This window comes from Spermophilus citellus (assembly GCF_964194105.1).
Source record: "Spermophilus citellus genome assembly, chromosome: 3".
NCBI lineage: Eukaryota > Metazoa > Chordata > Mammalia > Rodentia > Sciuridae > Spermophilus > Spermophilus citellus.
This window is the reverse complement of record NC_138184.1, coordinates 226,641,528-226,669,441: the sequence shown is the minus strand read 5'-3', so window position 1 is coordinate 226,669,441 and position 27,914 is coordinate 226,641,528. Positions and strand designations below refer to the sequence as shown.

The 27,914-nt window shown below is 46.8% G+C and overlaps 1 protein-coding gene across 9 annotated transcripts in view; it reads left to right on the top strand.

The window, feature by feature from the left end:
- The window catches only part of PRKAG2 (protein kinase AMP-activated non-catalytic subunit gamma 2), a 268,473-nt gene that overhangs the window by 209,545 nt on the left and 31,014 nt on the right, over nt 1-27,914 (top strand). For 4 of the 9 annotated variants that reach the window (XM_081283033.1, XM_081283032.1, XM_081283030.1 and 1 more), the window contains 2 exons: nt 4,380-4,449; nt 26,030-26,136. In XM_081283033.1, the coding sequence (XP_081139159.1) occupies nt 4,380-4,449; nt 26,030-26,136 (177 nt within the window). Of the gene's footprint in view, nt 1-3,869; nt 4,018-4,272; nt 4,450-26,029; nt 26,137-27,914 lie in introns of those variants that run through there. The other 5 variants (XM_081283035.1, XM_081283031.1, XM_081283038.1 and 2 more) reach the window with 4 other exon arrangements.

Here is a 27,914-nt window from a genome sequence, read left to right as displayed (position 1 = left end):
CAGCTCATCAGGATGACAGGTGAAGTCCAGAGTGCTCCTAATGGTTCAACTCCAGCTGGGGACTTAAAAAAAAATTGTACTAAAATTACTGCAAGGAACAAAAATGTAAACTTTTAAATTAGGATGATTGACCACATAAACTTTTAAAAATCTTTTTATTCTGTGATAAAGAGTATAATTGAGATAATTGTATACTTGCACACAACTGTGAAATATAATACAGAGGTATCCTGTGTGTCTTTACTGAGTTCTCCCCCAATGGTAACACCTTGTAAAACAATTCAGTACAGGAAAAACAGGACTCCTCATATGTGGCTGGCAAAAATGTAAAATGGTGCTGCCCCCTCAGAAAACAGTTTGGAAGTTACTTAAAATGTGAAACATAGAGTTACCAATGCAATATGACCCAACAATTCCACTCCTGGGGCTGTACCAAGAGTGATGAAATCACATCCACACAAACACTTAGTACAGGGATGTTCATAGTAGCATTATTCATAATAGCTAAAAAGTGGAAACCACCTGACCACTCATTAACTGATGAATGGAAAAACAAAATGTGGCCTGTTCACACGGTGAAAGGTCATTCAGAAATCAAAGGAAGAGCTGATACACATTACAACGTGGATGAACCCTGAAACATTTTTTTAAAGCCAGTCATGATGTATTATATGATTCTACATGTATGAAATGTCCATAATGGGGAAATTAAAGAGATAGAAAGTAGATTAGCACTTGCCTGCAGAGGGGAATAGGGATGGAAGCTGGTAATGAGAAGTGGCTGATACTGGGTGCCAGTTTTCTCTTTGGGATAATAAAAATTCTGTAAACTTAGTTCAACTCAAAATATACTGAAAAGCACTGAACTGTATACTTCAAGTGTGAGTGAGTTGTTTTTCCAATAAATAGGTGTTTTTAAAATCCAAATTTTCATTTTTTCCATGTAGTTAAATTGGCTTGGCTTGGCTCATGGGGGAAAATATAGTATGATGTGACAAATAGCACATCGACATTGATATAGTCAGGCTGCAGAACAAGCTCATCACCACAAGGGTCCCTCATGTTGCCATTGTGTAGCCACAGGCATCTCTGTCCACCCCAGACCCTGACCCTTGGCATCCACTGATCAGGGCTCCATTTCTATAATTTTGTCATTTCAGAGTGTAAAGTGGGACTTGGGACTTGACTCAGTGGTAGAGCACTTGCCTTGCTTGCACAAGGTTTTGGGATCATTTCCCATTACTGCAAAGACAAACAACAAATGAAAACAAAACAAACACAAACAGTATAATGTAAGTGGAATCTGTGGTGTGTGCGCTTTGAGATTGGCTTTTTTGACTCAGCATAATTCCATGGAGCTCTATCCAAGTTTCTGCATGTATCAATAGGTCATTCTTTTAATTGCTGAGTAATATTCCATGGCATAGATGCAAGTCCATTTTTAACCACTTCCCCTTGAATGGCATCTGTTATGTCCAGGTGGGGCTATTACAAACGAAGCTGCTATGAACAGTCATGTATAGCTTTTTGTGTAAACATAAGTTTTTATTTCCTGGGATAAATGCCATGTGTCATTTGGTAGTTGCATGTTTGGTTTTATAAGAAACTGGGTTTTGTTGTTGTTGTTGTTGTTGTTGTTTTAATAAGAAACTGTTTCCAGAGTGTCAGTTCTGTTTTTTATTCCACTAGCAATAGGGATTCTGTTTCTCTGCAACCTTACCAGCATTCAGGACCATTACCATTTTTGTTTTAGCCACTGTAATGGGTGTATAGTGATATCTCATGGTGGTATTAATCTGCATTTCTCTGACAGCTAATGGTGCTGAACATCTTATGTGCTTATTTACCACCAGTATATCTTTTTTGGTAAATGTCTCTTTATGTCTTTTTTAAATATATATTTATTTTTTAGGTGTAGATGGACACAACACAATGCCTTTATTTTTATGTGGTGCTGAGGATCGAACCCGGGTCCCACCCATGCTAGGCGAGCGCTCTACCGATGAGCCACAATCCCAGCCCCTCTCTTTGTCTTTTGCCCATGTCCTAACTGGATTGTCTTGTTTTTGTTTTTAATCGAGAGCTGAAGTTCTTAATTTTAGTGAGATTGAATTTATTAGGTTTTTTTTCCCCTTTTATGGAAAGTGTGTTTTGGTATCAAGTCAAAGTCTAACGCTTTGCCCAATTTTAGGCCCCAACAATTTTCTATATCTTCTTCCTAAAAGTTTCACAGTTTTATAACTTAAGTCCATGAGCCAGTTGGAGCTAATTTTGTAAAGGTATGAGGCCTACGCTGAGGTTTACTCTTTTGTCTTTTGATGTCTAGTTGCCCCCACACCATTACTTTTGCACCTTCACTAAAAGTTGCCTTGGAACATTTGCCCAGGTTCCTCTCCGTGGTCTCTGTTGATATTGTATCTATCCCTTTGCCAGCATCACACAGTCTGGATTATTACAGCTGTACAGTAAGCTTTCATATTGGATAGAGTGACTCCTCCCACTTTGTTCTAATTTTTCAAGGTTCTCTTAGGTATTCTAGAACTTGTGTCCTTCTACATAAATTTTAGAATAAGCTTGTCTGTATCTATCAAAAAACCTTCTTGGGCGAATCGACCTTTAAAAATAAATAAATAAATAAATAAATAAATAAATAAATAAATAAATAAAACCTTCTTGGGAGTTTGAAAGGAATTGAATTAAACCAAAAGATAACTGGCGTATTTATGGTAGGTCTTCCAACACTCCAATTCATGGTATTAAGATGACTCTCCACTGATTAGACCTTGCATTTCATGCCCATTTTGTACTTTTAAGTATGCAGACCTTATACATGGAGTTCCTTAAATTTACATCTAATTATTAATTTTCTTTGCAGAGATTGCAAATAGTATTTTTGTATCAGCCTCCACAAGTTCAGTTAGTATACAGAAATGTAAATTATTTTCATGCCTTTGATCTAGTAGTATCCTATGACCTTGCTGAACTCACTAGTTCTGGGTGTTTTTTGTTGTTGTTGTTGTTTGTTTTTAAGATTTCTTGGGATTTTCTATGTAGATGACAATGTAATTTTCATGGTTTTCTTTCTTTCTTTCCAGTCTGTATGCCTTTTATTTCCTTTTCTTGTGTTATTGCAGTGTAGAGCTTTCAGCACTAGGTTGAATAAGATTCGTGCCAGCAGACATCCTTGCCTTGCTCTGGAAAGCAGTCTGTCTTTCGGCGTGAAACACGACATAAGCTGTACATTCTTACCACACATTTTCGTCTTACAAAATCAGTTCTATCTCCCCCACCCCTCCTTTAAAAACATTGTTTTAAAGGGGAAGTTTAAGGTTAAGGATTGGCCCAACTGAGGTAACAAAACAAGAAAGGGCAAAGAGGTGTCAGTACTTCCTGCTTCGGGCTAGGCTTGCAAGAATGACAGGACAAGTTCCTTTCGAGAGGTTAGGGTTATTTGCGGTCCTAATCAGGTGCAAACGGTCCGACATCCTCAGCAGGGCCCTTGCGTTCTGCAGCGGGCTAAGGCCCCGTCCACGGAGCAGACAGACGCCGGCTGTTAGGCAGAAGCTCAGGCTCCTCCCTGGCCTGTGCTGCTCCTCCAGGCGGCTGGCGGCTGCCAGCCCCGCCACCTGCCAACCTCAGCTGACGATAGGAGAGGCTCAGATACCCAGACCCAGAAGTGGCCAGGGCCAGATTTAGATTGTGTGAACTTCTGGCAGCAGCTCCCCCAGACAGAAGAGAATGGGTGTGAAGGGAGGAAGCAAATTAAGAGTTCCTGGTCCAGGGGGGGGAAAAAAAAAACCCGACCGCAGCAAAGTGCATCTACAATCTGTGTAACCAGGGAACAGTTTCCTTTTAAGGGGCCGGGGACAGGCAGTTACATCCAGAATTTCAAAGACGAAAAGGAAAGCCAGAAACGGCGCCACGGCGAGCGGCCCCATCCCTTCCCGCGGTCCTGCCGCCAGGCCCGCGGGTCCCGCCGTCGCCCCGCCCCGGGCCGGCCGGTCCACACCTGCGCAGGTCTCACCTGCCCCGCGCGGGCCTCGGGGACCCGGGCGGGGGCGCGCGGGGCGGCGCGGGGCGGGGAGGGCGGCGCGGCCCCTCCCGCGGAGTGCGCAGGGCGCGCCCTCTCGGCGCAGCGCGGCGCGGCTCCCCTTCCCACGCGTCCTCCCGCGGGCCGTACCAACGGCGGGGGGGAGCGGCGCCGCGCGGGGCGGCCCACCTGCGCCTCGGGCGGGGGCCCGCGCCCGCCCCGCCCCGGCCCGCAGGCCCCGCCCCCGGCGCGGCGGAGCGAGGCCCGAGCGCTCGGCCGGCCGCGAGCCCGCCGGCCGGGGACGAGCGCCGCGGCCCATGCTGATCGCTGTCCTCCTCCTCCCCCTCAGGCGGCGCTGGCGGCGGCCCCGGGACCCGCGGAAGCCGGCATGCTGGAGAAGCTGGAGTTCGAGGAAGAAGGTGAGTGCGCGCCCGCCGCCGCCCCGCGGCCGGGGGCCTCGGCCCGGCGCCCGCCGCCGCCCCGGAGCGGCGGGTCGTGGGCGGCCGGGCGGCCCGCGCCGCGGGGGTCGCAGCCCGGCTCCGCGGGAGCGGCCGCCGGCGCCCTGGGGCGGCCCTTTTGTCCTCCGCGCGGCCGGGCGCGAGCAAGGGGTCGTGCAGCCCGGCGCCTGCACGTCCCCGGGCGCGGGGCCCGGGCGTGGGGCGTGGGCCGGCCCGGGACCCGCCGGCGCCCTCCTCCCCGCAGGGCGTGTCCGGCTTCTGCTCGACGGGAAAGTTGAATGGGAAGACCCGGGCGCCGCCGGCTGGAGCTCGGGCGACCCTCGCTCTCCCTGTCATTCTGTCGCCGCCCCTCTCACCCGGCTTTTCTTCTTCCTGCCCTATTTTCTTCTTGTCTCTTCTTACAGGTAAATAACCTGGATCTTATTTTGAGACTGTTAACGTTTGACGGGATGAACTTGTTCGTTGGCAAAATTAATATTAAAATGGGATCCGATGAGCCCAAAGTTGAAAAGGAACTTTACATAAGATGCTTGTCAATTCGAAGATTTTTAAAGGCCTTCACGCTACCTCATGTATTTCTGTTATTTATTTAGTGACTTCTCTTTTTTCCAGGAGCATTGGTAGCATAAAGCCCCGGAAACAAAGAATGTGCCATGTGGATGCTGTCCCTTGTGCCAACTTTACTATAATACCCCTGTTCATTTAGTCAGGCAATTACTTAAATAAGCATGCACGGCCAACTCGGGAGTACTAACCCGGTAGCATTAGGCCGGTGCCTGTTGTGGATTCACTGCAGCATCTCACAAACATGCTGGCCAGAAGATAATGCGTCCATAGTAATTTTCATTGAAAGTCCTCCTCCATGTTTATTAACAAATAATATGTCTTGGAATTTTACTGGACTTAATTTGTATTTTATTCTACTGAAAGATAAGCTAGTGTCAGTGCTATTGCATCTCACTTTTCTTCCCTGTTATTGTATTGCAGGGCACATTTTGGCCAGTGTCCACAGGGTGATATGGTGTGCTCTCCCATTAAGACTGTCAAAATCTTAGAGATTTTCTTTGTCTGTGATATTAGTAACAATGAGAGTCTATTGCATTTAAAATGTTTGCAGATTAACATGGAGGCAGGAGGATCCTGGAGAGCAGTCTCTGTTAGAGAGGGATCTTAATATGTTTAAGAACCCAGGCCTGACTTAGAGTCTCACCTCCCTCTCTTATTTGACTACGTGACCTTGGACAAGTTACCTAACCTCTCTATGCCTTAGTTTCCTCATTTATAAAATGGGGCTCTTGTCAGGGTGTTTTGAGGATTAAATGAGACCATCTGTATCATGGTATTTAGTACAGTGTAAACTCATAGTAAGCACTTTGTAGATATTATTTACTATTATTGATTAAGCGACATTAACCACTGTACCAACATCATAAGACTTTTTAAGGCTTTTAGTAATGAATCTTCTCAAGACGGATTTGATGTGGGGGGGAGATCTCAAATTCCTTGAGATTTATTCATTGAATTATGTTTCCTGTCTCAAAGCAGATATACAGTCTTCTTTGCATTGTTTCTGCTAGTATAACTAATGTAAAGTATTAAATTTAAGCATCTAAGAAGGGGAATGTCCCCTTTTCACCCATCTATTTTTATCTAAATTGTCGTCATTACTTTAAAGCATGCTGAATCCCACAAATAACTCTGTCAAACTTTTCTAGATTTTTAAGGAGGCAGAATATTAAACAATTACTTGGAAGCTGTCGGCCGAGCTGGAGAAGAGAATGGTGTTGGCGTGGTACTTTAGAACGCTGCTTTGTTTCTTTGAAACTTCAAATTTGCTTATTCATCCATATTTCAAAAAACTGAATATCAAGCATAGTCACACATTTGAGGGAAGGAGAAGTTCTAACAGTAAGACATTACCTCTTTTTTGTTGTTGAATAGTGCTGGGCCTCGTGTATACTAGGCATTCGCTCTACCACTGAGCTGTATCCGAAGCTTGAGACAAAGGATGTGTTAGCAGCCTGCACAGTAGGTAGCTGTTGAATAGCTCCTTGGTTCATCTGTGCACTTCCTTGTTATCTGGTTAATATCTTAATTTATGCATTGACTTCTGTAGGCATGACTTTGACTCCGATACATTTGTTATACATGGAAGCACATGACTCCTAATAGTCTTGTTACCAAGTATTTTTCCACTTCCTAAAATGTTATAACTCATATTCTAGTTATTAGAAGCACTTTTGGAGGCACTAGTGAAGTTGGAAAGAAAGAAAAGGCTGGAGCATAGTGGGGCTGCTCACATAGTTTAAGCTATCTTTTGCCTGGGTTCTGACATGAGCCACCCCCATCCCCTGTCAGCTCTCTGACCATCACACTGTTATGAGAGGGAGGGACATTTGTAGAGTATGGTTTTGATGGTCTCTCTTCTGTTCAGTAAATCTTCACCACTTTGCATCTGTACATGGGTCAAGCACGGACTTTCTCAGTTTCTTTTCTATGAAAAATTGTCAAGATATTTTCTTTTTAAAAAAGTAAATCCCAGTTCTCCAGGTCTGGATGGGACCCGAGACTCTGCATTTCTGCCAAGTCCCAGGTGATACCGCTGGGACTGGTTACAGATTTCTCTTTGAGGGCCAAGGCTCTAGGTCCAGTTTTCTGTGGTTCTGCAAAGGGCCTGAGAGTGAATATTTGAGCCTTGTGGGTGATGTGGTCTCCATCTCTGTCATAACTTCTTAGCTTGCCCTTGCAGCTAGAAGGCAGAAAGCAGGCCAAGGCTGAACTCAGTGGCAGGGCTGTGTTCCAAGTAGAACTTTATTTACCATAGAGGGCCAGATTTGGCCCTCAGGCCTAGTGTGCCAGAGACCTGCTCCATGTGCCCCTCGCTGTCTGGACCATAGGGTGTCACCCTTTCTGCATGTCAAATCTTACCAGGGCTTCAAGGCTCAACCAAGATCATACCTTCTCTCTGAGGCCCCCCCTTCCCAAATACCATCTACCCCTCCCTCTCGTCTGTCCTCCCAGTGCCTGCTGTTTGGGCTGGCCTGCAGCAGGTGCTCAGCAGTATTTCTGGGGTCCCCTGATGGCCTTGTGGGACGTTGGAAGGATTAGATAATTCTGTATCTGAAAGGTGATGAAGACAATGTCTTGTCCATGGCAGTCGCATTATGGGTCTGCTTTTTTGAGTTTTTTAATTTATGATACCAGTTACATCTTGTCTGTGCTTCTCAATATTAACTGTAGTAAACTTATGTACTGGCCAGGACCAAACACAAAGCACTTTGCAAGCACTGGATCACAGCCCACGCGGGCTTTGGAAGTGGAGCATCATCCAGACATTTGATTCCTGATTCATAAGCCTACTCCAGCTCTCTTCTCAAATTCCACAGCCTCCTCTGGACTCTTGTGTCTGCTCCTGGCTTCCCTCCTGACATCTGGCTGTCAGAGGAGCTGTGGTCCTTTCAGGTGTATGGTAGCTGGCTGCCCTGGTTTTAATAGCTCCATAGCCAAGGGTCTCTTGCCCACTGGCCTTCCCCTCCCTCATCATCTGCCACTGACTTCCCCCCACCCTCTCATTCTATCCTCACCATTCGTATCCTGCAGAGTATTGTACAAAGTAGAATCTTCTCAGGCCTCATCTCCACACTCACTTGCTACATAGCAAGGTTGGCCAACTTGTCCACAATGTTCACAAATAGGAAGAATAGGAGCCACTTTGTGCAGGAGGCAAAGTAGTATTTTCCAGTCAGGAATCTTGGAGTTTAGGCCCAGCTGTGTAGTAAAGTGGTCCTATTTCCTTGGACAACCCATAAAGTCTCTTGAGGATTTGTTTTATTATTATTGTTATCATGGGTTTTCTCCTCAAAACAAGGGTCTGGCACTTTATAATCTCTTTCTTCTAACTTGAAAATAGGTCCCTTGAACAAACAGCAGCCATCTATATAAAGGAACAAACAACAACAACAACAAAAAATGGTTCATTCCTAACTCATTCATTCCCACCTGGGAGGATGATAGCCTGGAGTAAGCAAAGGGTATTTCTTGGTGGGAACAAGACACCTTAGACACATCAGGGGTCTCCAGTGCTGGAGCAGACACAGTGTGGGTGCGGAATTAAAATTTCATGGAGTAGGACAGGTGAAGGGGATATGTATGAAGCGCTCAGGGAGGATAATGAAGAAAAGGTTGAGAAACGGCTTTGCCTTGTTCCAGGGAGAGCTGCTTTTCTGGGGGAGGCATAGGGGCAGGATACAGAATGATCCCTGTCACAGCTTTCCAGAGTGCTCCTCCCTGAGGCCCAACTGAGTCAGCCTGCAAGTTCACCAACTCTCGTGTGGGGGGTACTGACCCCTGGTGGTAAGGATATCAAAGTGACAGGTAGCATTGGAAGGCTACCCTTCCATTCCCCTCTGAGTTTGTAGCTGGTCTCCAGCAAGACATAGGTTGACTCTTGACTTTTAGTAATTATAATTTTATGAAAAAATCTATAGTTAATTTTTTTTCCTGTCTAGCTGGCCCATATGTAACATGTTGACTTATTTCATAGAATTTTAGGTACACATTTTAGCATCTCCAGAGTTGGGACCTGGCTTAACATTCAGTGCTGTGTTGGCCCCAGTGAGACTCTGCTGTGGTTTGGATGTAGTTTGTCTCCCAAAGGTGTATGGGCTGGAAGCTTAGGTCCCCAGTGTGGCAGTATTGAGAGGCGGTGGATCTCTAGGAGGTGGGCTAGTGAAGGGTGATTAGGCCATGGGCCCACCCTGGGAAGGAATCATGCGGGTCTAACGGGTCTGGGTCAGTTCTCTCCAGAGCGAGTGGCTATAAAGCAGTGCGCCTGGCCCTTCCCCACTCTTATTTCTTTCTTGCCATAAGTCCCCACTCACACCAGCTACTTTGTGATTCCCTCTACCATTTTGTGACCCAGCCAGGAGACCCTTGACAGATACAGAAGCCATGCTGTTTGGATTCTCCAGCCACCAGTGTCAGGGATTCTCATAGCAGCACAGAGTAGACTAAGATAGACTGACAGGAGGAGGCTTTATTGCCTGAAAGGGGCCCTGACTGATTTAAACAGAAAGGAAGATGCACAGGAAGGCTTGAGGCTCTCTGAAAGTAGAGTTGTCACCTGGCTTCCTGGGTGCCTGGAACCGACTGGGAGGTCATCAGAAACCAGGGCAGCACCTCCAGTCATCTCTCTAGTGCTGCATGACCCTCCCCCTAAGCACTTTCCTGACTTCCTGATAGGCACATTGGAAATCTGCCTCTTGACCCTGTCACCACCCAGCTCTAACCACACCAGCCCACAGACCAGAATCCCAGGCCTGAGAGGTGATTGCTGCAATTTTTAGTTTTACCTGTGAACTTTAAGAGGGAAAGCTGGTGATTCCATGGAACATTTGGAGTTTACTGGATAGCTGGGGGAATTTTCATATCCCTTTTCTCTGATCGTAGTGGTGGCTGCCATATGCCGTGACCTTGTTCCAAGCCCTGTGCTTATGGCTTCCCCAGGTCAACCCTAAGAGGTAAACATCTTTTATCATCCCCAACTTAGAGAGGAGGAAATTAAGAAGGTAAGAGGTGACATGTCTTACCCCGGGTGGCTGCTGGGAAGGTGGGCAGCCAGGTTTCAGCTGCTCAGCCTGAACCAGGGTGCGTGACGCACAGAGCGATCCTTCAAGGTCCAGGAAGGGGCCGCAGGCAGCCTCCAGGGCTAGGAGAGCTCAGGGTGACTCCTGGGGACCCCAAAAGACACCCTCAGAGACCCTCTTCCGTTTTTTACTACCTATTGTTCTTAAGCTCGTTGCTACTACTCCACCAACCCTTCAGCGTTCCTGCAGCTTCCCCTTCCCAAAATACAGGGGGCATCTGTCAGCCCGCATCTTCCTCTGATCTCTGGGTCAGCAGAGATGCCCTCAGCTCTCTCCTCCAGGCACAGCCTTAACTTCTGTGCCCGCGTTCCTGGTGCCTCCCTCCGTCTGGCTGTCTATTTCCTCCGTGGCTCGTGCTTTTCCTTTCTCTTTCAGTAACACCATGTGGTGTCATTGACATTCACTCGGTTACCTTCCTTCTCAGGCATTCGATTCTGGCCTCCCCGTGCCTCTGTCCTAGGCCTGCTTCCCTCTTGTTTCTGTCCTCACCCCGGACAGTTGTGTTCCCTCCCGTGGCTCTGACTGCCATGATGCTTGCTGCCTGGTGTCTTCATTGGGTGGATTTTGCTTCCATGATGCCTTAAGTAACAGAGGATGCCCTTGCAAATGTGCAGCCAGACCTCTGTCTAGCTGTGCAGGGCCTCGCTGTCGACTATTTCATCACCTCTCTGATCTAGTCCCCCTTCCCTCCCCTCCTCTTCTTTTTTTTCTTCCTTCCTTCCTTTCTTCTTTCACCAGCCTGATTCAGTGAGTGGTACCACCTGCACCCAGTTGTTTTGGGTTTTCGTTTTTCCAGTACTGGGGGTTGAATCCAGGGTCTCATACAAGCTAGGCCTGTGCTCTGCCCCTGAGCTGCACCCAGCCCCATCCAGTTTTTGAACATGAATGTGTTGCTCTGGCTCTCCCCCACCCACATCCTCTAAGTACCTGCCTCCTTTGCTCTCAGCCTAGTGTCCTCATCTTTCTAGAACTCTCCAACCTTGCCTCCTTATTAGTTTCCCAAGCTGCATTTAGGTGTTCTTTTAAAAAACTGTATGAGACTTGTCACTTTCCTGTCTCCAGGCCTAGGGAGAGTCCAGATTTCAGGCTGGAGTTCAGGGTTCTAGCGCGCCCTGTTTGTTCCTTCTTGTGCTTCTTCTCTCCTGCTCCCAGACTCTTTTCTTGCTTCCCTCCCACACTCCTGAAGTTTCTTAATGGCCTCCAACTGCCGATTATCTGGTCCCTCTAGGCCTCTGGACTTTGCATGGGCTATTCCCTCTCCTGGATTGTTCTTCCCTCTCTTGGGTTATGTCACTTCTTCAAGGAAGCCCCGCCAGCCCCAGTGGTACTTCCCATGGTATCTCAGGATCCCCCTCACCAGCAATTGCAGCATGCTGTTAAGGAGAAAGCGGTTGGTTTGTATGTCTTTGCCCTTACATCACAAGCTCTGTGAGTATGGATGTGGGCTGCTCAGTGTGGCAGGTCCTGAAGATGCCATGCTGATAGGACTTGGCTTTCTGTAGGTATCTGCCACACCGGGCACCCTGTGTCCTGGGGCTTTAACTTCATGCCAGCACACAGGCTTTGCGTACTTGGGTGGGTCATGTTGTTTCTTTTAAAGAAACAAGGCGCTGTGGAAGTCACAGGGCTCTGCTGGCCACACAGATGGTGGCTGACCAAGGGCAGTGACAGAGTAGAGAAATGGGGGCAGTGAGCTCCCCAGGTGTCCCCAAGAGGTGCCAAGGCGTCTCCACCAGCTGTGAAGTCAGAAGGTGCCACGGGCAGTAACTGGACACTCAGGCCGCTCATGCAGGGGAACATGCTCCAGACCTTTCTTCGGGCAGTGACCCTGTGATGATTCGAGGGAAAGTCTGACTGAGCCCTGATATAAAAGGAGGGAGCTGACCTGGGGGACTTCCGGCCGTGTCGTGTTAGTTTAACCCGTTTAGCGAGCTGCTGCCTGTGGCCCCCTGTGGGTGCTTTCCACAGGCTGACTCCAGGTGACTTCCCGGGGTTCCTGCACGTTGTGCCAGCAGATTCATTTCATTTCAGGTCACACTTGGCCATTTGTGAATATCAAAAGTAAGTTGCTAACAAGGAATTATTTGATAGGTCATATGCTAAGTTTTCTTTGAAATGGAAGGTTTGATGGCCCCCCTGTGTGCCCAAAAAGCACAGCGCCCCTTCTTACTTGTCACTTGGGCCCTGTGTTTGTGCTTCCCCCACTTTGGGGCCTAACTTGCCCCCTCTTAAATGCGTATGGAACTGGTGCCACAGGAATTAGGAGTGCGGGTCGACCCAGGTTGGAGTCCCATTTCTTCTCCGCAATAGCTCCGGGACCTTAGGCAGTTATTTCAAGGTTTAGTCTCTTCATGTGTAACTTGGAGATAACAGTAATATGTGGCTTCTAGGACTCTGTGTGCACTCCATAATATGAACACAACATTCACCTAAGTGCCTGATACGTGGTCCATCCCCCACAAGCAGGAACTGTGGGTACAGCCTGAGGAAGGGCAGCAGAGGCATCCAGCAAACAAGGTGTCCTCCTGGATGGCTCTTCATCTCTGCTGTCACCCTCCCCCTTTCCCAGGTGGAACGGCATTTGTGCTTGGTCTTTGGAGTCCCGCTCTCCTCAGGAAGGATGCGTTAGCCATGTTACTAATGTAATGTCCGGGAAATACAAGTTTGGTCTGGCCTCAGGTTTCCTGATTTACAACTCTTGAAATCCTTGGACTCTTCAAAGTGATGAGGGCCTTTTCAGTTGCTAATGATCGACTGCTGGCTGCCCCCCACCCATAATGCCCCTGTCGTGGCCCCAGGATAGGAGCTGGTCACTGGAAAGACCCAGGCAGTCCTGGAGGGTAGGACTTTTGACTGAACGCTTGGAGGAGTCTTGGGGGTGTGGAGAGGTCAAGGAAGCCCCATGGCCTTCTCACTCCTGTGCCTTCACCTGTGCCCTTTGTAATCAGCCTCTTAAATGCTTCCCCAAGCCTCTTGAACAAATTAACATAACCCAAGGAGGGGTCATGGGAACCCCAATTTATAGCTGGTCAGAGGCCTGGACTGTGACAGGCCTGTGAAGGGGAGTAGCCTTGAGGATGGGGCCCTCCAGCTGTGGGATCGGACACTGCAGGGGAGAGGTGAACTGAATTAGAGGACCCCCAGTTGTGTCCGCGCAGATGGAAGAGCCACAAGGGCTTGGTGCAGGGCAACTCCCTCCTGTTTCGTCATGGTGTTCATGTTGACTTGGGAGAGAGCAGGGTGGTAGGCAGGCAGTTTGTTTTTCTCTCTCCAGGAGTAATTTGCTCAAGGTCATGAGGAAGGTGATTACAGTTTGGGTATAGGTTTGGGCTAAAGGTGCCGCTGCTCCTCTTCCACCCCGTCTCCCACCAGAACTGGGAACCCTTCCTGGTCCCCACTGGCTGTGCACTGAGGAGAGACCCTGAGACCTGCAAGCCCAGAGGCTTCTGCTCTGGGTGCCCTATTGTAATGACCCTGCAGCTGGTTTCTCCGCATTTTGTTTCAAGATGGTAATTCTAGACAGTGTGCATGCCTCTTATAGGAACAGTGACACACCATCTTAGAGACAGCAGAGGACCCACGACAGGAAAATTGCTGCTAACCTCCAGTGTCGTGTGCACTTTCATGGGCGTGTTTGAGCTCTGGCCAACTGTCATGTTTGAGTTGGAGTTAGAGTAGCCTTTTGTCATAAAGTCAGACTGCAGAGAACACTTGTGGGGACTTGGGCAGGGGACCTGCCTTGAATTCACCTGAATTAACTAAGTCTATCTGCCACCCTCAGATGGTGTGCCAAATACATTCTTCTCTCTTCTCCTAAAACCTACTGAAATGACAGAAATCAAACATAAAAGTAGGGCTGGGGCTGGGGTTCAGTGACAGAGCACTTGTCTCACATGTGTGAGGCACTGAGTTCGATCCTTAGCACCACATAAAAATAAACAAATAAAATAAAGGCATGCTGTTCATCTACAACTACAAAAAATTTTTTAAAAACAACAAAAAAAATATAAAAGTAGTCTTGTCAGTAATAACAAAGCTTAGTTCCTGGAGAAGACAATAATATGATAAACCTTTGTCAAGTCTATTCAAGAAAAAAATGAGAGAAAATCAAAGCATCAGAAATAAGAAGCTTCTTAACTATCAATGGAGATCTTTTTAAAAATATTACAAGGGGGCTGGGGTTGTGACTCAGTGGTAGAGTGCTTGCCTAGCACATGTGAGGCACTGGGTTTGATCCTCAGCATCACATACAAATAAATACCATAAAAATATTGTGTACATCTATAACTAAAAAAAATTACAAGAAAGAAAACAATATAGAAAATAACTTTTAAAACTCAATCATTTCTTGGAATTTTACTGGTGTGCATTTTCCTATTATTTCTTTCACAAATGACCATAAAAGAAATTAAAACGTAATTTTAATTGACTCATGCCCTTTAAATAAGATAACTACATAGATGTAAATGGTATATCCATAAACTTTCTCTTTAAAAAAAATGACAAGGATTCATGCTTCCTCTTTCCCTGACAAAGAGACATTATACTCTTCTTATTTGCAGGTGAACTCCATGAAACCTTCAAAACTAACTAATCCCTTGATTGTTTAAATTATTTTAGAACCTGAAAGGACAGGCATTCTATGAGACTAGGTTGGTCCTAAGTCAAAATTAGAGGGAGACAACACACAAAGAAGAAAACAGGCCATGGATCCTACATTGGAGTGTGGGTAACATTCCCAAGTGGCTTTAACAAACTGAGCCCAGCACTGCATGGAAAGCCTAACGCGTGTGGCCAGGCAAAGCTTATTCTGCAGGCACAGAAGCCCTTCCCTACACTAAGACTGCACAGAGGGGTCATGACAGTGAGGAGAGTCATCCCAGAAGGTCCTGAGGGAGCACTGGGGAGATTCTACATGCCCTCATTTTTAAAGCTCCCCAATAGGCCAGGGAGAGAGGGAAGCATCTAACTAAGCTGCTGATGGCGGCAGCTGGGTGGCCCTGTATCCTGGCTGCCAGGTACCTCCTGTTCTGCTCCACAACTGTCGGGGACTTGATACCTGGGAACCAACCTGGACCCTCACCATTGCTTCAGCCTAGTGATTGGGTTGTTGTCCTAAACAGAGGACACGTTGACAGTGGTAAGTATTCTAGTTAGTTCCTAGAATCAAACACAAGCCATCTTAAAGCCATGATGGGAGCCTTATATAATTTCAAGGTCACAACTTTGTGACATTCCTCAGGCATTTATTGCAGTTCATTTTGAGCTGTGTAACTGAGCAAAATGTTTGCCTTGGTCTTGACCGTTGTTTCCTTCTTTCCTAGTAGTTATTCCCCCCCCCCCCCACCCCGCACTGTGCTTAAAAGAGCATCCACATTCTCTTGGCAGTGTATACTCTTATCTCCACACGTGTGAAACCCCCCCCCACACACACACACACCAGGGAAAGGAGGAAAACACAGGTGGACTTCATTTGTTCTGCTATGTTAAAAGTGCTATAAAGTTGAATTTAAGATTTGCCTTCAGTAATGTTCAAGTTTCTAAGCACAAGAGGCTTTTCCATATACTTTTCCCATTTTTTGCTTATTTTGTGCTCAAATATTTACAGTTTTTTCCAAAAGAAAAAAATACTATGAATATAGTAAAATCATGTTTCTAAATGTTGAATAAAAAATGAAAGTCAGAGTTTGTTTGTTTTTTCATGGTGCTAGAGATCAAACCCAGTACCTTGTCATGCTAGGCACCCCAGAGCTACAGCTCAGCCCCTTAAAAGATAGATTTTTGAATGACTAACATATTGATAATATTTTTCTTTGTGAAATTACAATGAAATCTAAGTATGTCAAGTTAAAATTGTTGGGATTGGGAGTATGTCAGGTTTGTGCGTGTGTATTTTTTTAAGTGAAGTTTGGGTCAGTGTGTAAATTTGTCTTGAGTGTCTTTTATTCTTTTATACCCAGCTCTTTAAGACATGGTTTGACTTTGTTACCGTGACCTCTGCTTAATGAGTGAATATGACTTAAAATGTAATTTTAAGTCACAGTAAATCAAAGCAGTGGGAGCTGGCTGGGTGTGAAGTGTGCACCGTGCGGGTGTGCGCATGTCTCTGCCATCTGGTTGCCTGCCTTGGCCCAGCAGAGCCCCTCTCAGGTGGTGGCTGAACAGGAGGTGCTATGCCTTCCCTGTGGTGGGGCCACTTCTGCAGCTTTGCCCCCTCCTCTGTCCTTTAGGACTCTCAGTCCCCACAGCTCTGCTAGGCCACGCTCTGACTGGCCTGCACCCATTTGCCAGCAAGGGCATCCATGTGTTGACTGACAGGGCGGCACAGCAGTCACAGACCAGAGCGGTCAACGGCCTTCTCTGCACAGAAGCCAGCGAGCGTCGCCTCCTTTACCCCGGCCATGTGAGGGTCGCATGGTGTGAGGGCACTGCCAGCACACACAGTGGGCTGAGGCTGTGCAGCCTTCAGGGAATCCCAGCAGCTGGCTGAACAGCTGGGTGCTTCTGCAGCTCTGGGGGGCACTGCAGCAGGCGGCCGGGCCTGCTCGGCTCCTTCTGTTTCTCTCGTTCTGTGCATCTCTTGCTCTGGCCTCAGCCTCCTTAGGCCCATACCAACCATAGACAAACTGACTGTGTCACACCCCATGTGGCACTCCTCAGAGAATTCCTGTCACAGGAGCTTTGCCTAGCCAGGATCAGGGCTCTCCCTGAAGAGGTGCAGGCCCCAGCTCCCTCTGTTGTGTCCCCATCTGCCCATCCTGCTCCTTGCCTGCCACCCCTGCCAGAACTGAGACAGAGCTTGCAGCAGAGGCCAAGGCCAGGGCTGGGGGTCACATCTGGGAGAGTGGATGCATTCTGAGTAGTGGGAAGGGCACTGGGGAAGAGGCGGTCCACAGGCAAAGGGCTGCTCAGCATGGGGCCAGACTCCTCTTAGTTCCAGAGCCGTTCTGGGCATTGTGGGGTGGGGGTCAGCAAACAGTAGACCCCACCACATGCACCCCATCTCCTTGAAGTAGCAAACAGAAATGACTTCAAGTGTCACCACATGTCCCCTCCAGGGACAAACTCATTCCCAGTCCAGAGCCACTGGTATAGAGGAAGCCAGTGTTTGTGGGGCTCCTGTGCACTGGGCCCTTCCTCAGTTTCCCACAGTCACTTCCTGATCTGCTGCTGATCCCTGGTTTTTCTATGCTGGGGCACGCTGCAGGCCTTTTCTTCACCCCTTGCCCCAGGACCCCGAGGTCCACCTCTGCTTTTCCTGTTCCGTTGCTTTCTGCCTCCATTTAATGAATCGCCCACCCTCAGTTCGTGAACACTACCACTATTCTAGAATGGCAGAAAAACTGGTCCCGCTGCCTACTAAAGGCACCCTGGAGAAAGTCATTGATCCACCATGTTTCAGTGTCTTCATCTGTAAGTGGGGATAATAATTGTACCCACTTTGTGTTATTTCAGGTTAATTTGCTGAGTTAATGTTGTTGAGGCTCAGAATAGTGCTGTGGGCTGGCGTGCACTAAGTGACAGTGTCATGTACTATGGAGCACCATAGTTACTTATTTTACCATAAATTTTAGCTATTCTCTAGTGTTATTTTTAGAAAACATCCGCTTGCCTCTTATTACTATTTTAGATAATAATTTCCAAAAACAAACTTTAAATTAATTCATTACTGTATGTGGAGATTTTGTATCAACCCAGATGGCCCCATTTCCCATCTTCTAGTCTTTGAGAGGCCCTCATTTGCTCTCCAGATTCACATCCAGGCCCCCAGCCCAGGCTTCCAACTCACATGTCCACTCCCAGCCTTAAAGATAAAGCATAGAATGTCAGGGCTGGGGGTGGCTCAGAGAGAAAACACATGCTAAGTGACTGCAAGTGTCAAGTACTGTGTGGAAGGAAGGGTAGAGAATGTCAGAGGTGAATTCTGAGAGGTGTCTGTGGCCATTTTTACAACTTTAAATTGAAAATAATAATTTAACACACTAGGATTTTTATGGGCAAGAGTGAACGGCAGTCCCTGTGTTGTGTGTTTAGGGGTGGACCGCAGATCAGTACAAGTGGGGTGCCGCATGGTCAAGCGGGTTAGCAGTGAGGTGCTGCTGATCACTTTGGCCTGGCATGGACTGTGCCTGAGTGACCAGCAGCTTGGGAGGGGGCTGTTCTCCTGGAATTTCTGGACAGGAGGTGTGTGTTCAAAGGGTCTTTTTTCTTTCATTGATATCAACTGCATCTGAAAAGCAGGGTGACCACCCCCAGAAGTGATGGGACAGCCCCCTTCCAGAAGCAGCAAGAGATCCAGAGCTGGATGTCAGAGTTGTGTGGAACTCGGAGCTGGGATGGAGCACTCTGCTGCTCTGGGTCTCTGATTCACGGCAGCCAGCGCTTCCAGGGTAGAGAGAGCCTGGGTGGGCGGGTGGTGGCAACGTCCAGCTAGTAACAGATCAATCAGCAGTGAGCATATCTATGAGAAGGAGGTCCTGAAGTCCACCTGTGAGCCATCGTTTAGTGTGATAAAAGCTTATAGGTGAAACCATTTCATGGTGCAGCTGTCTCTTCAGTTATCTGTCAGTATTTTTGCTTGACTAATCCATTTTAATGACAGTCTGTCCTCCTCATCTTTATACAGTTAGGGCCCAAAATATCAAGGAATCTTATGACATTGTTTTTCAAATTCTTTCTAAAATTCTACATAAATGGGTCTTAGAAAAAGTAATTTATGACTATAGTAATTATTAGAGTGAACTTGTTCAGTTGTTTGGTGTATTTGCAGGGCTTTTAAAATTGTATATGGTAGTGTGAACATTTTAAAATTTTCTGCTATCTAAACTTTTCTGCTGTCTTACTCAACTGCATTTTTATAATTGAATTAGAAAAAATGGCTTTAATATAAAAGGTGATTGCAAACATGTTAAAGGTTTAGATAAACAACCATTTTACTTTTAAAAATCACATGGGACACTTCCAAGGGCATTATTTCTCACACACGCACACACACACTCACACACACACACACTCACACTCCTAACTAGGCACAGTGGCACACACCTGTAATCCCAGCAACTTGGGAGGCCGAGGCAGGAGGATCTCAAGTGCAAGGCCAGCCTCAGCAATTTGGTGAGGCCCTGTCTCAAAATAATAAAAAATAAAATTGCTGGGGACACAACTAAGTGGTAAATCACCCATGGGTTCGATCCCTAGTACCAAAACAAATAAACAAACTAAAACCCTCCCTAGTCTTACCTTCATAAAGGCATACGCTGTCGATGCAGCTTATTTAGTGGTTGTCAGTCCAGGCTCGCCATCATCATTCACACCTGCCTGCCTTGTTGCTTGTCATTTTTCTGAGGTCAAAGAGGTCCGTGTTGTGCCTGCACTTTGGATCTGCATGTCTTTCGGTAGCATACGGTTCTGTAGGCTTTTCTTTGACCTGGTTTCTATGGGCACACGCTGAGTGCCTGGATCCTAAAGACGGGGGAAGGCAGGCTCACTGTCCAGGGGAGGTGATGGCCCAGTCAAGAGCCAGCCCTGCATGCCCAGTACAAGGCCGTGAAGACTCCAGCAGCAGATCTCTCACAAAACACTAGTGGGCGTGTCAGACCTGGAGCCATTAATTCCAGCGTGAGGGGCTTTAAGGAAGGTATAATGGGAGGAAGGGCCTTTGAACTGGACTCGGGAGGTGTATCAGTTTCCTGAGGCCACAGTACCAGATTTCCACAATTTCTGTGGTTTAGAAACACAGAATTTATTCTCTCATGGTTTCAAAGACCAGAAGTCTGCCTTAAGTTGCCGGCAGGGCTGGTTCCCTGGGCCTCTTGACTTTTGGTGGCTGCTGCAGTCCTTGGTGCTCTTGCCTTGTAGATGCATCACTCCTGTCTGCCTATCTTCATGTGGCCTTCCCTGTGTCTCTCTCCACTCTTCTCTTTGATGGACACTTGACTTTGGGTTTAGGACCCACTCTAATCCAGGACAATCTCATCTCAAGATCCTCCCCCTTCACTACGTGTGCAGACACTGGTATTGCAAATAAGGTCTCCTTCTGATGTCTCAGGAGGGCATGCCTGGAGAGGACACTCCTTACTACGGAGGGGTAAGGTGGACATTGGTAGGTGTCATAGAACAAGGAGTTGCTGACCTGGAAGAGAGCAGTGTGTGCAGAGGCCAAGACAAAGGCCTTAGGAACACACCCCCAGATGGAACTTCCTGACATTCAGGTACTTCCTTTATAAAGGAAATGCCAATAAGATGCCAGAACATGAGATTCCTAAGAGACGTGGCAGGAAGGTGAGGCTGGAGAGGTGTGCTGGGGACCATAGGGGACTGGGTGCTCTGTGTGGCTGGATGGCTCATCAGAAGTCAGGGAGCCACGTTGTCATCACATTAGAAAGATAAATGCTTACTTGCACATATTCCCATTTAGTGTTTTCATTGTTTGCATTTAAACTTAGAGGTGGCATTTTAAAAACCCATGTTAACCTTTCATATATACGTTACTCTAGTAACTCCTCAATAAACAGCATTGAGTTAGCATTCTGCTCCCAGGTGGTGAGATTTAACATCAGCCTGCAATCGGGTCCCTCCTGTGTGGCCAGTGCCCCAAGTGCCAGCAAAGCTCTGCAACTCTGCTTCTGTGCAAAAACATGCAGAATAACCAAAGCAAGAACAAAACATTATGATGATATCTTTCTTAACTCCAGTGACCTTTTGAACATTGAGAATCTGAACTTCTTGCCTTCTCTGGAATTTTAATAATGTATTCCAAACAACCTGTTATTGAATGCTTTAGGTGGGTTTCCCCCCTGCTTAATTCCAGACTACTCTCTATTTTAATGATTTCTTCCTCCAAGTGCATTTTGAGACTTCACCTTAATGTCAGTAATGCCCTTAATCAGAAAGTTTATAGTAAGCATGGAGAAGCAAAGTAAGAAAGGAAGAGCCGGGCTGGGGTTGTGGCTCAGCGGTAGAGCGCTCACCTAGCATGCATGAGGCACTGGGTTCGATCCTCAGCACCAGTAAAAATAAAATAAAGAGAAGTAAATGAAAGTAAAATAAGATGTTTGAAAAAAAAAAAGGAAGAGTATTTTATTTTCCTAACTTAAAATTCTAATGCTTCTGTTGTTACTAATAGTTTTATTAACTATCAGTAATAAAAATTATATCAAAATGGATTCTACTGTCGTATATAACTAAAAAGAACCAATTTTTTAAATAATTAAAAAAAAAAAAAACCCTGTCCTCATTCCAAACCAACAGGCATTATTACTTAACATTTTGCTGGGTTTGGTCAAGCTTTTGTTATTTAAAAGCTGTCCTAGCTCCTCCCTAAACCTCAGGCTAGTCATGGGAAAAGCACACGTTCCAGTCGAGGGGCACCCTCCAAGCCCCTGTGCTGCTCTCCCCAGACGGTCCAGAAAAGGGCTGAGAAGCTGCATCAGCTGTGAGGAGCCTGAGGAGATATGGCTGGTGGTGACATGGAATCCTGAGACAGGGGCGTGAAGGGGAAACCTAAGGAAATCCAAACAATGTGGGGACTTTTGTTAATAATTTGTTCATTATTACTTTATGGGTTCATTAATTGTAACCAGTGTACCGTACTGATGTGAGATGTGACGGTGGAGCACCCGTCTCCAGGTGACCCGGAGGCCATGTGTCTGCACAGGAGGACCCCAGCTCCTCTCCCCTCCCTCTGGTAGGGGAAGGACACAGTTGTGACAGGACCTTGTTCCTCATGGCCTGGCTGACTTGAGTCTGGGGCACAGGCAGTCCTGGTGGGCCTGCTGGGCAGTGAGAGCCAGGCAGACTCCACAGCTGTCTGAACCAGGCATGAGCCCCACACCTGCACACGGGTGCAGCAGCAGGGGCGGGCACTGGGCAGCACAGTATAGGACAGCATCAGAACTCAGAGTGGGAAGGGGATATCCAGCGTCCATGCTATTGGGAATGAATGAAGAGCACCTGACCCTCCTATACTAAGTTACTCCAGTTATTTACATAGAAGCTGTGCTCTGAAGGAGGTAGGGCCTGCCTCCTCCCACTGAGTATGGGCTCACATGGTGACTTCCCTTCAAAGATGGTGGGACAGAAAGAGGGAGAGAGCCATCTAACACCACCGTAGCCAGGCGGTCAGTATGATGGTGCACGTGAAGTACATTTCCTTGATGTGAGATGGATAAAGACCCCAGGATTGAGATCATGAGTAAACCATCACACAAGCCCACAGGTGTCCTGCCATCCGCAACAGTCCAGGTCATCAAAACAAGGTCTGCGCATCTGTCCCATGCAGAAGAGCCTGAACTGGCATGGTGACAGAGACGGGGGCTGTCGGGAATGGGATCCGGGGAGAGAAAGAGAGCGTTAGGGAGAAAATAAGGAAATCCTAATAAGTGGCAGCTTCAGTTAATAATAACATATGAATGTTGGTTCATCATTTGTGAAAAGTATCTCTTATTAATGTGAGATATTCGGTTTAGGGGAAACCTGGCTTGAGATCTTGGAAACTGTTTTATCCTTGTAACTTTTCTATAAATCAAAATACAATGTTTACTTAAACACTTTTAAAAATCAAGAGAGGAACTAAATATGTCTAACTCAAAACTTTCTGGTTTTTAAAAATTCTAAATGTTTGGATATTCCTGTTTTAGAGTATTTAAAATTTTTGTTTCAGAAATTCACATAGTAATACAGGTATCTGCAGTATGTGTATGTCTTATAGGGAAGGTCTTGTAAGGTTTCCTTTCTGGGAGAAGACTGTTACATTTTGTTATTGTTAGTAACCCTCTTGGTTTCACACACTGAATTTTAGAGTAGATGCAGCAGGCACTTTGCCGCTAAAGAATGGGAGGCATGCGCTGGACCCGCTGCTCTTTGCCCCTGGGTCAGGACGGACCCCGCAACAGAGCACCGTTGATGGCAGACAGGGGCCAGAAGTTCCTGGGCCACTCACCTGAGCACTTTCTGTTTTGCTTCTTCCTTTGCAGGACCTCATGTTCTGGTAGATAAATGTTTGGAGAAAATGGAAGCCACTTAGGTTTCACCCACTCATGAGCCTCGTACCTGTCCTCAGCAGTGCTTGTGACAGTGTGGTGATTGTCTTTCTTCACCAGCTGTAGTGTCCAAGGACACAGCCACATCCCTGTGGAGGATGGCAGCCCCGCCTCTGCACAGTGGCCGCCCACGGCATCCTCTTGGTCTAACCAGGCTCTCGCTAGCTGCCTCTCTGACCGAGAGCCCTCTCTGGCAGCCGTGCTGAGGTGGTGCCCCAGGAGCAACCCTGGATCCCCCAAGGGCAGGAGACAGATGGGAACCCCGAAGCCCCTCAGAGCCCTCCCTGGCAGATTTGATGCCTGTAAATTGTTATAATAATAATATAATCCTTGTGGACACCCGTGTTTTATTATTTCCTTCCCTGTCTCCCTCTGGTCCTGGAGTCAGCTTTGGGAGAACCCACACCAAGACAACATGCAATAAGTATTTGTTGGCCCAATTAATTCATGGATTAGATGATTAAGATTCAAAGATATTGTCATCTAAGAAGGAGAAGAATATTTGAAACATGTAGTCCCTGTGGGCAAGACATAAAGCGATAATCGAGGAAGACCACAGACAGATGCCCAGGGAGGAAGGGTTGTCTTAGATTGCTTCCCTGCCCTCTCTGAGGCAGGGCATGTTGCCCACTGTGTGATCCTGTGTGACCTGCTAGCATTTAGCTCTGAGGCAGGGACTATGGCATCTCGTCCTCCTGTGTGTCTACACCCACGATAGGGACCAGCTCACAGAAGGCCTCTGTTGATGGTGCAGCAAGTCAGGGGAGCAGCAGAGACTAATGGGAAGAGCTGTCGAGTGGGGTGGAGCTTTAAGTCTCACTGTGGTCACTTCCCTCTCTGGTAAGTGATTCAGCCTCTCCCAGCCCCAGTTTCTAATACACAAAATGAAGAAATTAAGGCTTATTCCTCAAGGTTGTATAAAACTAAGGTAATTTGCTGCATACCTGTCCATAATGGGCCCCACAGGTTTACTTTATTTTTTTACATTGGAGGTGGGTTTGAAATTGGAGAAGTAGAGGAGAAGAACCTTGAGGTTAAAGCTGAGTGAACAGGTGCAGGAAGGTGGGATTGAAGACAGCAAGTCTCCCTGTCCATTTGCCTGGAGAGGAAACAGCAAGTGGGAAAATGAGAGAAGCCAGACAGGGAGGTTCCTGAGCAGCATGCTGAGATGTCTGGATCCCACTGCACAGAAGAGGGGTGGCTTTAGAGGCATCTGTCCAGGGGTGATTGGAGTGGTGGCTCCCTGGGGAGAGAATTAAAAGTAGAGCCTGGGAGTGGTCCACAGGGCTTATCATGAAATTGGGAAAACAGTGGGTCTGGATTACGACAGTAGAAAATGGGAAAATAAGGCTCCTTCTCCAGTTGAGGACCGTGGCACCGCACTGCTGGACACTTGATTGCTACTTACTGCACACACGGAAGCAATTTTATTTCTTCACAGTTGCTTCCAAAGTACAGAGATCCATGTAGGTGGAGTGGAACTGTCAAAGAAGTCTTCTGGAGATAGATTCAGAGCTGGAAGGCAGGACGGGAACAGGCCCCACAGGCCGGGGGAGGTGGGACACGTCCTGGTAAGATCACAGCCCTACAATCCAGAGGCAGGGCTTCACTGTAGGTCCACAACCTGCCAGTCACGCCCTTGAGCCAAGGACTGACACAGGGAGTCAGCTGGGCTGGGAAGGGGCAGAGGGAGCAGAGTGGAAGGCCCGTGGGAGAGTGCGCCATTTGGGCTGAAAGGAGGCCCTATGCCAAGAGGGGAGGCTGGGTGGACCAGGATGTCCAGGGAACAGGGCCTTCAGCACAGGGCCTTGCAGGTTTCTTCAAGGATTTTGTCTTTATCTCAAGCAATTAAAAGCCACTGAGATGTTTTTAGCACCGGGGCAACTCGATTAGATCTGCTTTTGGGGAATCTGTAGTGTGGACAGCTGTTGAAAAGAATAAGGCAGAAAGCCAAGAGCTCCATCAGGGAGCGGGGATCACGGCCTGGGGTGTGGCCGCGCAAGTTTAGGAGAGACTTGCCATAAACCCAACAGGACTCCGTGATGCATTGGTTCAGGTAAAGAAGACAGCGAGGAGCATGGCTCCTGGATCTTTGTGTCATTGGTCGGGTGGTGGCGCTGCGCAGGTTCCCTGCAGAGATGACCTAAACCCCAAAACACTCATTATGTTTGTTTCAGTTTGTTTCAGTGACTTTTGCAGAGATTTGAATAATGAAAAAGACATTATTTGTGTTTGTCATCATAGTTATCGTTTTCAGTGCTCTTTGTCCCCTCCTGCAGACCCATAATTCCATATGGCATTTGGTGTTTTTCTAAACTTTTTTTAACCCTCCCGTTGTTCATTGCTGGCATATAGAAGTACAGTAGCTTTTTTTTTAATATTTATTTTTTGGTTTTACATTTATGTGGAGCTGAGGATTGAACCCAGTGCCTCGTGCGTGCTAGGCAAGCGCGCCACCCCTGAGCCCCCCAGCCCAGCCCGATTAGCTTTGTTTTTGTTTTATTAGCCCTGTATTTGTGACCTTCCTAAATTCATTCTTTTTAGATCTGGAAACTTTTCCTATATGCTTTGGTATTTTCTATCTAGAAAATAATTCCATGTGCAAATAAAGACAGTTGTGTTTTTCCCTGCTCAGCCCCTATGCCTTTCAGTTTTTTCCTTCACCTGTTGCACCAGCTGGGATTCCAATACAAAGATTAGTGAGCGTGAACGTCCTTGCCTTGTCCTTGATCTTACAGGGAAACATTTCATATTTTCCCACCAAATTGTCAGAGGTGGGTTTTCTGTTCCTGCTCTTCCTCAGTGGAGGGAACTCTTTATTATTATTGATATGTGGCTTCTTTTCTTTTTTAACAGTAGAAGATTCAGAAAGTGGCGTTTACATGCGATTCATGAGGTCACACAAGTGTTATGACATCGTTCCAACCAGTTCAAAGCTTGTTGTCTTTGATACTACATTACAAGTAAGTGTACCCAGTTTTCATGAACTTTGGCATGTTATTTGGAGGCTTACTTTCTGTGGTAATTTAAATTCAGCAATGCCAGCAGCCAACAATTGAGTCCTCTCCACTCATCAGGCCCTGTGCTAGGTTTTATAACTTCTCAATTTCCGAGGCAGCCTTAGAAGGAATGTGGTATCACTGCCTTCCTTCTACAGATAAGGAAATTTGAATTCTAATCTTAAGAACTTAGGTCACAAAGCTGAATCTATAGATTCTAGAGTTTAAGGGCTCAAGCCACAGAGCAGACATGTGGCGGCCCTAGGGTGTGAGCGTGGGCTTGTCTGCTGGTGCTGGAGCACACGCCCATTCCCACTCTGCTGCCCGGGCTCCCTCCATGTGTCCTGATGGGCTTTCTCGGTTATTCAGTGGAATGTATTATGACTATTTGAAATAATGTTGGTTAACAGGGGGAAAGGTCCTAAGGTGGGTAATCTCTTGAAAGAGAATTTTATTGATCTCTAAGCAGAAAATGTGAACCTGATAATTTCACTGTGAAAATTGTGTTTATTGCAGTTCATTTTATATAAGTTATGACTTATAAGCATACGTGAAAAGACCTGAGTCATTCACTCTATAATGATCAACTGCATTTGGTATAACCAAATAACGTATGTATACACATACATGTACAGTTATTGTCTGTTGTGCCTGTTTCTATGTAAGTCGGCACCAAGTAAGCTTGTCTTTGGTTGTATTCCTCAGAAGTATTCACTGAGTCAAGAACTTGGGAGCAAGAGGTTTATGGAGGATATGTTTCCAGGAGAAACCAAAAAAGGATTGGAAGAAGGACTGGGCTGGGGAGGAAGCCCAACAGGGTGTGATTTCAACAAAGCCCATAGAAGGCAGCCTCAGCTTGAGCCCTTAGGAGACTCCAGGCTGCACAGTATCCAGGCTAGTTGATTCTAGCTTCTTCTGTTCTCCTGTATTAGTTGGTCTACCTGGGATTGCCCTTGGAGATGCCACCCAGGCTCCTCCAGCTCTGCCCTGGCCCCCGCCCACTCCTTTACCTGCCCTGGGTCCCTCTGCCTTCGTTCCCACACAGGCACCATAGCCCTTCTTGAGAGGACTCCTGGGCCTTTGGAGCTCCTCTGCCTGCTCCTTGGGGCTTACCAGAAGACAGATGGCTTCAGTCCTGACACTTGTGTTTAATTTCACTTTCTAGTTGTTTCTTATTAATATATGGAAATAAAATTGATTTTTGTAACTTGATTTTATATCCTACAACTTTGCTCAATTCCTTTTGGACCAGGTAAACTTCAGGGTCCCTTATATTTTGTTTTATATTATTATTATCATTATTATACTTAAAGATTGAACCCAAGGGCTCCCTACTACTGGGCTACATCCCCAGTCTTTAATACTTTTTTATTTTGAGACAGAGTCTTGCTGAGTTGCCCACTGACCTCAAACTTGTACCTTCCTTACCATGGGAACCAAGAAAGCACACAGGGAAAATGGCTCAAGGATAGCAAAGTGCCAGAACAACCCAAATGTGCATCAGTCAGAGATGGGTTAAATAAATTCAGGAACAGGCATATCATTAAATACCATGTAGCCACTGAGAAGAATGAGAAAATGGTTGTTGGATGTATTACTTTTTTAGTTACACACACACACACACACACACACACACAGGAACAGGATATACCATGACCAAGTTATTCTGAGAGTACAAAGTATCAGAGCCGTAACTGGGGACTGTCGACAACCATCTACAAGGACACCAAGAAAGGAGATGT